Source organism: Sardina pilchardus, chromosome 16 (genome assembly GCF_963854185.1).
Source record: "Sardina pilchardus chromosome 16, fSarPil1.1, whole genome shotgun sequence".
NCBI classification, from domain to species: domain Eukaryota; kingdom Metazoa; phylum Chordata; class Actinopteri; order Clupeiformes; family Clupeidae; genus Sardina; species Sardina pilchardus.
This window is the reverse complement of record NC_085009.1, coordinates 17,506,697-17,522,681: the sequence shown is the minus strand read 5'-3', so window position 1 is coordinate 17,522,681 and position 15,985 is coordinate 17,506,697. Positions and strand designations below refer to the sequence as shown.

Sequence of the window (15,985 nt, the reverse complement as noted above, 5' to 3'; positions counted from 1 at the left end):
TCGCTCTGATGATCGTCCAACAGTCAATCATTATATTCTTATTTGCACTAAAAGCTTTGCCTTATATTTGAAAGTTTAATTCCTTTCATTTTTAAAATATTTTTTTTTACTTTATTCTATCTCTCAAATTTGTTATGTATGTACACTGAGAGTTTAATACACTTTTATAGATGGAATGTCCCTCCGCTTCACGTCGGGCCGTATCACCATCTAGAATGTGCATTAACTTTATATAACTGAATGGCTTGTCGTCTATTATCCCTTACATAATTAATAATTGATTCATAAATTAATTATCACGTAAACGTGGCAACTGTTGGTTCCATTAGTGCACTAAGCCATTGGGCTGATAGTGCTAACTCGACCAATGTTTGACCAGGGAAAAAAGCGTTTGGGAACAGCTTTGGCTTGAAGTCATGGTGCAAAGGACCCATGGGAGAAAATAGATGTACCGGTAGCGGTACACAATATGACCGCCGCTCAGTTCTGCACGTTCTCTCCACAGAAATAAATAACGCTTGTCAACTGTCCTACTGTATATCACCTATTTGTGCAGTTCATGCATATATATCCTACTCTTGCAGCTCATGTGTATATAAATGAGTGTGTGCATGTGTTTGTTTGCTTTTGTGCATAAATGTGTGTGTAAGTTTGTGTTTGTGTGTGTGGGCAGTACACTGTCTCATACAAAGGTTCTTGTAGGAACCTTTTGAATTCCATCTTTAGAGTACTATGAACAGCTTGGGGGGTTTACAGGCAACATGGATAACACATCAGTTATGGGTCACAGACAAGCAAGCAGGTGCTTGTGATATCAAAACATCAGGTCTCACTTATGTTTGATTTGGTACTTCAGTCCTGGAAAATCCCATCCCACCTTACTGATATAAAGAGGTTCCATTGTTCCTTTTTGTATCACTTCAGTCAAGATGAAACTCAACGCTATTACCCTTGGTCTTTTGTGTGTGTTAATCTCTGAAGGTAATCATTTTAATGATGTGTTTTTAAAACTATTTTTGGACCAAGGGTATTTCCAGACACTCACATGATTTTGGCATGTTCTGATATTTTTGAAAATGTGATGTTCACTAATTATTCTGTATCTAGTCGCTGCACTCATTTGCTACAATTGCAATACAGATGATTCTCAGGACTGCCCAAATGTGACCTGTCCAGAAAGTTATGAGTCTTGTGCCAGCACGACCTTTGCAGCATACGGTAAGATTAAGCCATTACTCAAGGTAAGCTATTGAATGTTCTGGATATTGGGCCTTATCTGATGCAGAGTTGGTGACTTGTATTCCTTTTCACAGCTCTTTCAAAAACAGTTTCCTATGGAAGAGCGTGTGCGCCATCACCTTCCTGCATATCTGGGTCAATAAACCTTGGACTTTTTCAGTATACACTTAACACCAAATGCTGTCAAGGAGACCTCTGCAATGATCAGATTATTCCAGGTACATTAAGCACAGTCTTTAATATCTCGTCAACAGTATGCACAAGGGTTTTGATGATGATATGTTTATGAATTGAGAAGTTGAATGCCAAGAACAATCATTGTCATGCGGACATCATGTATGTTCACTCACCTGTCTTAATTTCCCCATCAATGTGCTCCCTTTTGGCTGCGTTCAGACTGCAGACGAATCTGAACGTATTCCTTCTCATATCCGATTTTTAGGGCTGACTTTTTAGGGCGCTGTTTATAGCAAGTGTCCAAATCGGATATGGCTCTGTTCAGACTGGGCCACACTACTAACCGATCTGAGAGGTTGCTGTAGCAACGAAATCAAACGTTTCTGCCACCAGGAGGAAATAGCTTACTTGCTAATTCGATGTGATTAAACATAGAGCCACACTAGGTGAGTGTTCATTGAATGCATGCATGCATGCGTTTGCGCGACAAAAACTGAAACTACTCTGTGGTAAGCTCCGCTTCAAACTATTGGAAGGCAATTTAATTATTTAACGACATTTAATAGACCTACATGGATTCTTGCAACATCCATAAACAGAACAGAGACTGTATAATGCACTGTTTAGCATGGAGTAATTGTTAAGTCAAATTTTCAAACAGTCAAAACCTGAGTCTGAGTCTGAGTGTTGGGAGCTGTTCAGACTGAGACGGATCTGTCCATATCCGATATGAATGCCATATTATGAAACTACCTCCTGGATGTGGTTTGGATCCGTTTCGCAAAAATCGGATTTCATGTGATCTGTCACTGTTCAGACTTTAAAAGCGCCATCCGATTCAAATCTGAATGGGCTAAAAATTGGGGTAACACTTTATAATAACTACACACAATTCATCATCTATTAAGCATTTGTTAACTATTAGTTAATGGTTTGTTCACCATTAGTGATTAATTGTCCATGCATAATTTATCATCACTTAAGCATTTGTTCATAAAGTTATGATTGGTTTGTCCATAGTGAATAAGCCTATTTCTAAAATATGTATAAATTGTTGCTAATACTTCATGTATCATGCAATAACATTTTGTTAATGAAATACTATTCATTATTTAACAGTTGTTACATATGCACTAATGATTAGTAAGGATGTGAATACATGTTTTGTAAACCACTTCCTAATACTATAATTCATGACTTATCTGCAAGTAGACTGAAGCAACTTGCGTCGCCAAGTTTCATGTGTATGATCAACCTGACATCCACGTTTTGTGGACTTTCATCCATGGGGGGCTTACATCTCTCAAGTTTGTTGCGCACCTACCTATGTTATGATATTTAGGTCATTTAGGCTTACTGTCGGGTTCAATGTCAGCAATAAGCTACGCAACCTTGGCGAATTTGTACATCTGGAGATAGCTTATGCTAACTAAAATCATAGTGCTCACTAAAATCATAAAAGGAGCATTGCAAGACACTCATCTCTTTTATGATCCCAGAAAGATTTTCTTCGACTCGTTAATTTTATTAATATGTATTCTATCTAATGACACAGAAAGCATAACGAAGTGCATCCACATATCCTTGTCATCATGCACTATATCACAAGAATCTTCTCAAGAATAAAACCGACTGCAGGCTACCCTCACGTATTTCTTAAAGCGACAGGGACTCAATTACACACACCTCCTATGCGCACTCCATTAGAGACCTACACACCACATTAAAGATAGGCTAAATCAGTACACAAATGACTAAATATTTGTAGCTAGTAATTATGCAGATTGTAAAATACTAAACATTATTAACAAAATATATACACTTATATATGAATTCTAAAATATATGTATAATATATATAGAAATGACTATAAATTTCTCTGTGTGTGTGTGTGTGTGTGTGTGTGTGTGTGTGTGTGTGTGTGTGGAGGGTCAAGCAGAATCTTGGATGGCCACTGGTGTGAATGATCACACAATATTCAATATAAGGCTACTGATGATTAAACACATAATCAACTAAAATTGTAAAAAAGCATCGAAAAAGCCATTCTTGACTTAGTATTGTTTCGAAACAATAATTTTGGTATCGTGACAACACTAGCCTACTTTAAATACACACTAAAAGTGCTTGAGCCACGTTACTACATCCCGTCAAAGATAAAACTATGTATTTGTATTGTCTTGTCTTTTTTTTTTTTGCTGATCTGAAAAATGATCCAATCCGTGACTCTTGATCCGAGGAACGATCCGAACTGTGAGTTTTTTGATCCGTTGCACCCCTAAAATGTATGCACACACACAAACACACACACAAACATGCGGTACATCTAGTTTATATACACATGAGCTGCAAGTGTAGGAGATATAAATGGCACAAATAGGAAATACAGGAAAGTTGACAAGCGTCATTTATGTCTGTCGAGAGAATGTGCAGAACTGAGCGGCGGTCATAATGTGTACTGCTATGCGGTACATCTAGTTTATATCACTTCAATCAGGAAGTAAGCACTATGAAAAGACCACAGGTGAGCACCTTTTTTGCAACAAAAAAGTTTTTCTTGCAATTTTTTTTTTCAGTTTATTGCGGTTTTTTTTGTTTGTTTCTTTTCTTTTTTTTATTTTTTTTGTTCACACCAATGTAAATATATCTGCTGTGCGTATGTTAGACTGACTTGTTTAGTGAAAAGAATTAAACAGCATGCGTGTGTATCTGCAAATATTTGTATGCATGTGAAGACATGCAGTGCTGTCTTTTCCTTTCTGTGACAGGGTCTGTCAACAAATTACAGTAAAACACAGTAAAAGCGTAAATGTGAATATAGTCCCATAGTACACTAAGCTGTAACCTACAATTTACAAAAAATGTCATACATATTTTAGCCATAGTTTACATCAGAACATCCCTCCAGAGAACACTGTTATGCTGACAACATGACTAAGTCATTTGACTGTCTTATCCGTACACGATGACACAAGGACTTGACATTCTGATGCACTGACATGTTCATTGACACAAATGTTTAGTTTGAGGATTGTGAGCAAGAAACTGTCTTTTGCAGCTAATCCATGGTGTTTTGCTATTTGTACGAATAGTTTTGAGAAATACACTTACTGTTTAGCAAATCTCAGGATGATTCGAGAAATGTACCAAAGCGACTGAGAAAAACTGTAATAACCCGGGTTAAGGCTTTGTGTAGCCTCGATATGTCTAGATAGCCTATATGTCTAACTTGCTTCGTAGGATACCCCAGTGGGGTTGTTTGTTGTTATGCATTGTGTGTGTTGTGTTTTAAGAATAATTAATTAAATGTATTTCAGTATTTCAGTGAGTATATATGATTACCTGTATATCTGTAGGCACTGTTGTCAATGTCCCTTTGACCATACCTTACACGGTATATATTTGATTTATATTCAATCAAAACAGCACAAGCACAATTGTATTGATATGACCTGAAATGCAAAAAAATAATAGCATGACTTACTGTGTGTGTGTGCGTGTGTGTATATAATGTTTTTCAGAGTTTCAAATAGATGATTCACCCAATGGGAATGAATGTTTCACCTGTGATGGAGGTGACTGCACAAAAAAACTCACCTGTGTTGGAGATGAGGATGGTTGCATTACATCACGTGAGTTTCCTTTCAAGTCCATCAATCTCAATTGTGTTTCAGTCATCTTTTATAACCACTTTGGTAACACTTTACTTGACGGGTTCGTTCATAACACATTTATAACAGCTGTCATGAACTGCACATGAAGTATTCATGACTGTTTCATGAAACATGACTCAACATTCATACCAACCCTTTCATGAATGTGGAAGACAAAACGTAAAAAACTTGTCAACAATCGCAAAGCAGCATTGCTGTCTTTTTTGTTTTAGCCCACCTGATCATGTCACATCTTAGTAAACAGGGAAGTTCAGTGTCCAGGAGAATTTAGGTTTTTTTGTTTGTCTGTTTGTTTATTTTATGATAGTAACCTCTGAAGAATGCATAATTGTCTACACCAATGACATAGAGATAATGAGATATATAAAACAGGAATGTCCAACCATTCAGAGGTCAACAGATGGTCAGTCACTTCGATAAATACTTCACAACTCGTATAGTAAAGTGACATTTGAAGTAGACTTCATCAAATATTCATGAGATGTTTACAAATGCTGGAGTAGATTCATAATACTCTGTATATGGATTACTAGATTGTTGGACTTTTATTTTGACATGTTTTCGTCGTCGTTTTGTCTTCCACATTCATTAAAGTGTTGGTATGAATGTTGAGTCATGTTTCATGAATCAGTCATGAATGCTTCATGTGCATTTCATGACAGCTGTTATGAATGTGTTATGAATGAACCCGTCAAGTAAAGTGTTACCACAACTTTTCATGTACAATTTCAGCTGATTGGGCCAATGACAACATCACTGCGAAAGGATGCACCTCTTCTGATTACTGTCTGTCTCTGCAAAACAGTAACGTTTTTGAAATAAGTTGTTGTCAGGGGAACCTGTGCAACTGTGACATGAGTGTGGAAGATTGTGAGAGGCTTTCTGAAGATGGCACACCTTCAACAGATGCCACACCTGTTGAAGATGCCACATCTGTTGCTCCTGAGAATAATTCTACTGAGGCTGTCACGGTGCCTCCGAATAACACTGATAAGAGTGGGGTACAGGGTGTTCTGCTCCTGCTGGGGTATGTCCTCTCTGTCCTGTGTGTCCACTGAACAATGTGCCTTTCAGAGTTTCTCTCAGGTCACCTGTTCTGTCCTCCTCTGTCTGATACTGAGAGGCTGTGGTTCCATAATGTCTTGATTTATGAATGATTTATGAATATGCTTATGATTGTACTCAGGCTTGGGGTTTATGTGTGTTACCTATCAATAATTATGATATAATAACCAAATAATCTGAGCATATTTGGTCAAAGCTGTTTTTAGGGGAGGAGAGGTGATGCCTGTTCTGCATTGACCAAAAAAGTTCAGCAATATGAGTAAACCTCCACTATCTATGGTTGGTATAATTGGTTTGTCATCCCCAGGACTGACTGGACACATCTTCAAGTCCAAGAATAATACTGTCATATGATAAATATAATAGTGATATGATGAATTGAATAGTGTGCAGTGCACACATCCAAAGGTGATCAGGTGCCAGACAAAGTATATATTTAAAAGAAGAGAAGATCTGCACACAGTTTCTGCATTTACATGAGCGCTTTAATTCCGAATAAAACAAACTTAAAAAGACCAAAAAATTAAAAAGACCATGTAAACACTTATTCTGCATGGAAATGATTATTCAGAATGAAACTTAATTCCGAAGTAAGTGGGTGGTTTACTACGATTTTAAAGCGGAATTAATTAATTCCTTGATGATGTAGGCCTACAGTAAACCTTTACGAGCATGCACCAAACAAACAGAATAAACTTTCCTCTTAAAGTTTATTCTGTTTGTTTGGTGCATGCTCGTATGAAGACAAAGAAGTAGCGCATGCTCGTTCCATTGCCAAATTCGGCTCCACCAGTCCTTGCTTCGGACTTTCATCCACTGCTTTTTGGATTTGCGAGTAGGATACGGGAGTGGGCTGAGGTAGAGTAGTCGAAGAAGTCGTTTGTCTCCTTCCTCCCTTCTCCGACACTCTTCTCTTCTTCTCTACAGCTGGCATATGTGAAGCGTGATAATATTCTCGAGCTGCTGCTTAAATAGTAGGCCTATTATCAGAATGACTGCGAAAACAGTTTTTATTGTTTGTGTCCATGGCGTAACTGTAACCCGAGATGACAAAAAAAGCCAGTAGCCAGCTAGAGTTTATTTTCTTCCGTTAGACCTTAATTAGGCTCCGTTCATGCACCGCCTGTCCAATCAGAACCCTTCCCAACCCCCAGACATTGAGCGGAATAAAATAAAGGCGAATTAACGTATTTTCCATGTAAAATTCAATTGGAATTATTATTTCCATGTAAACTCGAAGGAGAATATTTTAATTCCGAACTATTTATTTTGGAATTAAAAAACATCATGTAAACGTGGCATGTGATTCCAGAAATATTTATTTCATTTTCTTTTAAAAAGGCAACATTCTGATCTAACAGGATTCTCTTCAGGCAAGGTTATGCACAGCAGTAATAATGATCTAATCTCTGATGCCAAACAACAGAGGAGATGTTAAATGGTGGTCATGCAAGCTTGACCATTTTGATGTGCAAAGCCTTTCCTTTATCCAAACTGCATTTTGACCAAAAGAAAATAACTCACCAAGAGACCAATAAAATGCAATATCCAGATCGACAATGATAGTAGAAAAAAACAGATGTGCATCCTGACTGAATAGGACCGAAGGTGTCTTTGATGAAAGTCCAGATTTCTGAGGATCTGGATAAATTACTTCTGGGTTATTATGCTTCTTACATGTTTTCAAGAAGATTTAAAGTGTAACTGCACCCTAAAATATGTTTAGAGAGCTGTTGATTGATTGAAAATACTCATAAGTGGTGATCTACACTATTATTGTCAAAAATCGTGTTTCCCGAGAAAAGTAACATTTCGTATGATTTTGTATGATCTCCGCGCCCTCTACAGGCTGAAACATGCCATGGCATTTTGGTCCAAAATGCTATTGGAATGCTGACGTAGTCCTGCACTTCTCGTCCAACTCTACGTCACCGGGTCTTTACAAATTAAGAATGAAATGCCCCAACACCTGCTGCCCTGATTAGCCTACCTGTGATAAGCCATGTCTGCAGCACTCATTCCCAGATTGACACGAAATCACCATGGTTGATTGGCGGCAGCAGTGCTGCATGCCCTTCCAAATTTCAGAACGTCTCACCCATTTTGAAAGCCTTTTTCAGAAATGTGAAGTGGGTGGAGTTATGGGGTGAAGTTACACTTTAAACAGTTTATGGTGTACATGCATTTGTGGTGTGGTTTGCCATATCTTTGTAAATGGTCTATGACATCAAACGCTGAAGGCTTTGTTGTGCTTGGAGTTTAGTGAAATTATTTAAATTACAGTTTTTTTTTTTCTGATTGCTTAAGCTCATTTTTGTTGGCTATTGGCTATTTTTGCAAAATTCTACACACAAATCAGCAACACATTGTAGTTCTCTTGCAAAAGCAAACACGCCTTGTTTAACTCTTCTCACCTTCATAAAAATGGTGTTTTCGTATCAAACAGTAAACACAAGCCATTATTATTAGGGGAATTGATTTTAGCAATCTTATTCAAATAAAAACATCCTCGATTACACAATCCCCCCAAAAAACGCAACTTAGGCTTGCTTTACTTAACATTCGATCATTATCAAGTAAGACCCCCTTGGTTAATGAAATTATTACTGACAACCACATAGATGTAATGTGCCTCACTGAAACCTGGCTTAAACCAGATGAATACCTTCCATTGAATGAGTCCACACCTCCTTCCTATCTAAACCACCATGTACCACGCCATACTGGCAGGGGTGGTGGAGTAGCTACAATTTATCACTCTAGCCTTCTCACATCTCCCAAACCCGCACATAAGCTTACATCTTTTGAAGTCCTAATTCTTAATTTTATACATCCAGACTGGAAAACTAATCTGCCTGTAACCGTGGTCACACTTTATAGACCCCCAGGCCCCTACACTAATTTCCTAGAAGAATTCTCTGATTTTCTTTCCACTTTAGTTGTCCAAACAGAAAAAATACTTATATTGGGTGATTTTAATATTCATATGGATAATGTGAACGATAGTCTCACAATTGCATTCCAATCTCTAATTGACCATCTCGGCTTCTCCCAAAATGTTAATTCACCCACACATCGTCATAACCATACTATTGACCTAGTCTTGTCATATGGCATAAACATAGAAAAGTTAACAATCATACCACAACACCCCACCCTAACTGATCACCATCTAATTACTTTTGAAATGACACTACATTATTTAGTACCTAACTCCACTTACTACTATAGTCGCAGCCTATCTGAAAAAACGACTGCAGACTTTCTAGAACAAATTCCACTAACCCTTTCCACATCTGTGACTCAGGATATATTAGAGGGCCCTTCTCCTAAAACAGAAGGTCCTTCCCTTAACTCAACAGAGGTCGATTTACTAACTGATAATGTAATGAATGCACTACACTCAACCCTAGACTCTGTAGCACCACTCAAAAAGAAAACAAGGAAACAAACAAGACACGCTCCATGGTATACATCAGAGACTAAAACCCTTAAGCAAAAAACACGCAAACTAGAGCAAAAGTGGCGCACCACTAAAATGGAAGTGTTTCGCCAAGCATGGAGAGATAGCCTCATCGCTTACAAACAAGCACTTAACAAGGCCAAGTCAGCTTACTATTCCTCACTGATTGAAGAAAATAAAAACAATACAAAATTTCTTTTTAGCACAATCTCCCGCTTAACGAAGAGCCATAATGAAGTAAGCCAATCTATTCCTTTAAGCTTAGATAGTAATGATTTTATGAACTTTTTTAATGATAAAATTGAAACAATTAGAGTTAAGATCAACAACCAGTCAGTTTCACCAAATACACATACTCCATTGCCAAATAATAGTGAAAACATAACAGAATCACAGATGCAACCTAGCACAACATTTAATTCATTTACACCTATTGACACATTAGAGCTCACCTCCACAATTTCCTCATCAAAATCTGCAACTAGTCTGCTAGACCCTATTCCCACTCACCTTCTTAAGACCGCCCTCCCCCTCCTCGATAATACGTTACTTCAGATTCTAAATAATTCAATGTTATTAGGACATGTTCCACAGCAGTTTAAGATGTCTGTTATCAAGCCATCACTCAAAAAACCTAGCCTTGACCCTAACATCCTAGCTAACTATAGGCCTATATCTAATCTCCCTTTTATATCAAAAATACTTGAAAAAATAGTATCCAAACAAATTAGCGCCTTCTTACAAACTAACAAAATTCAAGAACTGTACCAATCTGGCTTTAGAGCCCACCACAGTACCGAATCAGCCTTAGTTAAAGTGTTTAATGACCTCCTTATTGCTGCTGATAACGGCTATGCATCAATACTAGTCCTCCTTGACCTCAGTGCTGCTTTTGACACCATAGATCATGACATACTACTCCACAGGCTTGAACATTCCATAGGTATCAAAGACTCTGCACTTGCTTGGTTTAGATCATACCTTACTAACCGCCAACAATTTGTACAGGTCCATAATGAACCATCCTCCCAGACTATGGTTAAATATGGAGTGCCTCAAGGCTCAGTACTAGGGCCCCTATTATTTTCTCTTTATATGCTTCCTCTAGGTTCTATAATTAGAAAACATGGCATTGATTTCCATTCTTATGCAGATGATACACAATTATATATTTCCATAAAGCCCGATGAACCAACCCCGTTAGCCAAACTCAACACATGTCTGAGAGACATAAAAATTTGGATGACTAATAACTTCCTGCTATTGAACTCAGATAAAACAGAAGTTATGGTTTTAGGTCCTAAGAAGACTAGGGATATCCTATCCACATCACAGGTTACATATAGTGATCTCTCACTGACCTCATCCACAAGTGTTAAAAATCTAGGAGTTACAATTGATCAAGAACTTCTACTCAATAGTCACATAAAGCAGATCACAAAAACCTCATTTTTCCATTTAAGGAACATTTCAAAGATAAGGAAGTCCTTATCCTTACCAGACGCTGAAAAATTAATCCACGCTTTTGTCACTTCCAGGCTAGACTATTGTAATGCGCTATACGCCGGCTACAATAATACCTGTCTAAAAAGCCTACAGCTTATACAAAACGCAGCTGCTCGCACACTCACTAGGACCAAAAAATATGAACATATTTCCCCCATCCTAGCATCTCTACATTGGTTACCTGTTAAAAGTCGCATTGACTTCAAAATTCTACTTCTCACATACAAAGCCATAAATGGAAGAGCACCCGAATATATTAAAGATCTTCTAGTCCCATATAATCCACCTAGACCCTTACGATCACAAAATACTGGACTTCTTGTAATTCCAAGAATTTCAAAAACTACAGTAGGAGGCAGAGCCTTTTGTTACCGCGCACCCCTCCTCTGGAATAATCTTCCTCCCTCAATTCGATTAGCAGACACCCTCCCTATTTTTAAGTCTAGACTTAAAACATATCTCTTTAGTGCTTCCTATAGTTAGGTATGGTGCAGTGTGGAACTTCAACCACCTCAGGGTCTTACTGGAACGGACCACCTCTGCTGTGGGCTTGTGTGACTGGTGCCCCAGTCATGCATCCCATGGTGGCTACTGACCACACCTGATCTGGTGCTGACCACCCTCCACCATGCCTTAGTTATGCTGCTTTAGCATTGCGCTGTCATGGACTTCTTATGTGGCATGCCGTACAACTCCTCTTCTCCCCTCTCCCTCTGTCTCTCTCAACTCTCCCTCTTTCCTTCTCTCCCTGTCCTGTCCTCTATAGTGTAGCTTGGGGGGGAGGGTCCCGCGTGCTGTCTGTTGCGCGTGCGGGCATTTGTTCATTCACTGCGCATGCGGGCTTTTGTCCATTTGCGCCGTTTCGGTCATGGGCCTTCCCCGGGTGGGCTTGCGCATCATGTCTGGGCTGCGCGCCTGGGTGGTGTGGCTGGGTGCTCTGGGCCGGTCGGGGTCCGTTCGCGGGTGGCGTTGCTCGTCCGCGGGGGGCCTCCCGTCGCCGTCTGTAGATGGGGGGGGGGGGGGGGGGGGTTCGTGTCGGCTCCATTCGCCAGTGGCTCTGCGTGGGCGTATATTGGCGGTCTGGCTGGGGCATGCAGTCTGATCAGATGTGCACGGCTGTGCATTTAGTGGGATGGGGGGGACGGGGGAGGTGGGAATGCTGGGAGTGGATGGCGGAGGGGAGGGCTGTTGCGGCATTGTATTTGGATTGGGCTCGCGGTCCGGGCCTTCTTGGGGTGGTGTTTCTAGAGTGGAAGTCCAATGGTTTTAACGATTTTAATTACATTACACCAATGTCCAATGATTTTAACGTTTTTAATTACACTACATCGCCTCCCTACGCCTCCCGACCCTGTCAACAGGATGACAGGATGACACGTCCAAAGACATGAAGCATTCTGGACTTTTGCTCTGGGGGCGCTGCTTCCGGGGGGCCTGGGCGGCGGGGCGGATCAGACTGTGTGTCCTGGTCGGGCCGTGGTGTGTGTTCGCGTGGTGTTGTGGTTGGGGTGGGGCTGGCGCGGGCCCCGTTCTCTCTGCTCGCGGATGGTGGTGGGGGGTGTCTGCGGATGGGTGGCGCCGCCTGTGGGCGGACTCTGGCTGGCCATGCTCAGCCATGCTGCTCCGACGCGCGGTTCAGAGGTGGTGTGTGGGTTCGCCTGGGGGGGGGGGGGCATTGGGGGGGGCATTGTGGGTGGATGTTGCGTGCGTGGTGGGTGGGTGGATGTTTGCATGCGTGGTGGACGATGTGCGGGATGCCTCTTCGGGTTTAACTGGGTAACCTATTCCTACCTGTCCCCACAAAAGAGGTGTGTAAAAGCGTTTTGTAAACCCTCTATAGTATAACCATTTATATCACCATTGATATACTTATTAATACTTAATATGACTTACAGTAATACTAACACACTCTATTTCTCTTCCCTTTCCCCTATACCTCACCTGTGAGGTAAACCATTACCAGCCATCAACCATCTCTGTGCCTGTCCCTCATCACACCTGAAGTCACATCCCTCTGACTGCCCTACCATCGCCATTGCCTTCGCCATCCCTATGACTGCCCTAACATCGCCTGCTGTGGTTCCCTGCCCGAATCTTTGGCCCTCGGATCCCAGCGACCCATCACCTTCAGAAATAACTAATGGATTACTAATGGACAATTTATTCCCTACACTGGACTATTTGAACTTTCATTGTCATTGTAACTTTCAAACTACAAATGACTGTACTGTAACTGACCCAAGGCAGATGGGTTGGGCCCTTGAGTCGTGGGTCTGTCTGAGGTTTCTTCCTATATGTATCTCCAATTCTAGGGAGTTTTTCCTTGCCCCTGTTACTCATGGGCTCTCTTTGAATGTCTAACACTCTGTAAAGCGCCTTGAGACATGTGTAATGTATTGGCGCTCTATAAGCGACATTAAATTATTATAACACAATCTGCCAACTACACACTGATGGTATGAAAACAAAACACATCTGGCTTTTACTTTCTCTATGCACAAGATAGATGTCAGTTTGAGGTCATACTTTTGTCATAGTTCTGTAAACATACATGGATCCAAAGTATTGGTGTTTATCCTGAAACGTTTCCACATCTAGAATCCACCAAAAGGTACAATGATACTCAAAACGTTAAAACCTAACTCTCCCTAACTGGACAAAATAACACACTTTCCCTATACTAACCTTTAAACACACCCTCATAATATAAAGCACGCTTTTACCACTGTAAAATAATATATATTTTAGAAAATAGCAAAAATCTGCATGTTGCCCACAGGCAACATTGTACCGTAATGGAGTCATAATAGGCCATACTTGATATAATTGAGGGGATGGAGGGTGTTTTTTTTACTTAATGTAATGCTTTTTACTAGGCCTACTGGTAATTTTAATAAGCAGTCATTTAAAATAATACATGATGATTTGAACATATTATGATTTGGTTCCAATCCACAGTGTTCCACAGTGGTACAATGTTGCCTGTGGGCAACGGGTGAATATATGATACTTTTGAATGAATAATATTGTTGTGTAAAAACAGCATCATTTTGTTTTCTATGTCTTTGACTAAATAAAAATATGTTCTAAACAAATATGCCTATTCTTTTGTATAAGAATACATGCATAGTTTAAAGGAGAATTCCGGTGTGAAATTGAGCTTAACTGTACCGAAACATGTTAAGGTGTACTCACACGTGTTTTAGACACACTTTCACTCACCCCCAGCATTCCGAACTCCTCCGTTTTCAGCCTAGCTTACAGTAGGCTTGAATCTATTAGATTGGGCATTACGTAGCCTATGCAGCTAAATCGCTATTTTTAAACCATTAAAAAGGTTCCAAGTAACTCCACACTGCATTGGTTGACTTCTGAGGGTCCTGACATTTAAAACGAGATACTTAGAATTTTGGAAGTGCACAGGAAGTTTATTTTAAAAAGACTGTTTATTCAAGCAGTACCTTCATAGAATCTCTCCGCTGGGCGCCATCTTGGTGAAGTCGCGATAAGTCGACTGACGAGCACAAACGAACAGGAAAGACAGGGGGACATATTGCAAACATTTTGAGCTTTGTTACTCATCATGCTCATGTAGACAGTATAACTATATATTTCCTATGGAATTACTTTAGCAATATGTTCCCCTGTCCTTCCTGTTCGTTCGTGCTCGTCAGTCGGCTTATCGCGACTTGATTCCAAGATGGCGCCCAGCGGAGAGATTCTATGAAGGCACTGCTTGTAAACAGTCTTTTTTTAATAAACTTCCTGTGCATTTCCAAAGTTCTCAGTATCTCGTTTTAAATGTCAGGACCCTCAGAAGTCTACCAATGCAGTGTGGAGTTACTTGGAACCTTTTTAATGGTTTAAAAATAGCGATTTAGGCTACATAATGCCCAATCTAATAGATTCAAGCCTACTGTAAGCTAGGCTGAAAACGGAGGAGTTCGGAATGCTGGGGGTGAGTGAAAGTGCGTCTAAAACACGTGTGAGTAGGCCTTAACATGTTTCGGTACAGTTAAGCTCAATTTCACACCGGAATTCTCCTTTAATGTTTTCCGTTAGGGCCTATGTTTCAATGTTGCCTAAAAGCAACGGTTTTATAAAAATATAAAATATATTTTGAATTCTTCACTAATTTTGTTTAAGTGACTATTTCTAAGCAGGAGATCATAATGCGTATAGTGACTCTAATGTGAGGCCATGATAGTAACGCTTCAAACTACAAAATGAACATATATTTCAGGATGTGGTGCATCTCTGGGAACAATCTGAGTATATTGTATTTAAAGGTGAACTATGCAGGGTTTTTTAGATGTATTAGCGAGTCAGCTTCGGAGTCATTGGAATGGTTATTTGACTTATTTCGGGTTGAATGATGGCTGACTCGTTTCCCCCTAACGCCTCTGAGCGGAAAAACCATGCATGCAAGTTTAGTGCCACCGGTTTAGTGCACTTCCGGCACTTCCTAACAGAAAGTCTCCAGCCTCGCGATCATGCTCATGGAAAGGTAGACTGACCGATTGAGGAGTTTTGTAAAAAATACAAGCTAAAGCTGTAGGGGAAGCTCTGCAGAGAAATCTGCAAGCATAAAAAAAGCGAAAACGAAAAGCAAAAGCGAAACCGCTTTGAAATCGCCAAAACTGCGTTCCCTTCAAATACGGCTTTCTGAAAAAAAGTGGTCTTGTGGCACAACTTGCCCCCGATGCGGGGTAAGTTGTGTCTTTGGAAAGAATAAATTGGGGTAAATTGTGCCACATTGATTAATATTACCAATAACATTAATAAGACCAATAAGGGTCTTATTGGAACGGACCACCTCTGATGTGGGCATGTGTGACTGGTGCCCCAATCATGCGTCCCA

The 15,985-nt window shown here is 40.0% G+C and overlaps 1 protein-coding gene across 1 annotated transcript; it reads left to right on the top strand.

Moving 5' to 3' along the window:
- The first annotated feature begins 761 nt into the window (after window positions 1-761).
- On the top strand, window positions 762-6,148 carry LOC134059559 (urokinase plasminogen activator surface receptor-like). The gene is made up of 5 exons (XM_062516002.1): window positions 762-783; window positions 1,108-1,218; window positions 1,314-1,457; window positions 4,938-5,048; window positions 5,823-6,148. Exons 1-5 carry the CDS (start codon window positions 762-764, stop codon window positions 6,146-6,148), a joined length of 714 nt encoding a protein of 237 aa, XP_062371986.1.
- Window positions 6,149-15,985: the final 9,837 nt, after the last annotated feature.

Bases quoted from the DNA above. Each gene is read 5' to 3' on its own strand.
- LOC134059559 (XM_062516002.1), top strand. From the start codon at position 762: ATGGATAACACATCAGTTATGG. The intron at 1,458-4,937 runs GTACATTAAGCA...AATGTTTTTCAG, and splicing joins CAATGATCAGATTATTCCAG to AGTTTCAAATAGATGATTCA. The intron at 5,049-5,822 runs GTGAGTTTCCTT...GTACAATTTCAG, and splicing joins GGATGGTTGCATTACATCAC to CTGATTGGGCCAATGACAAC.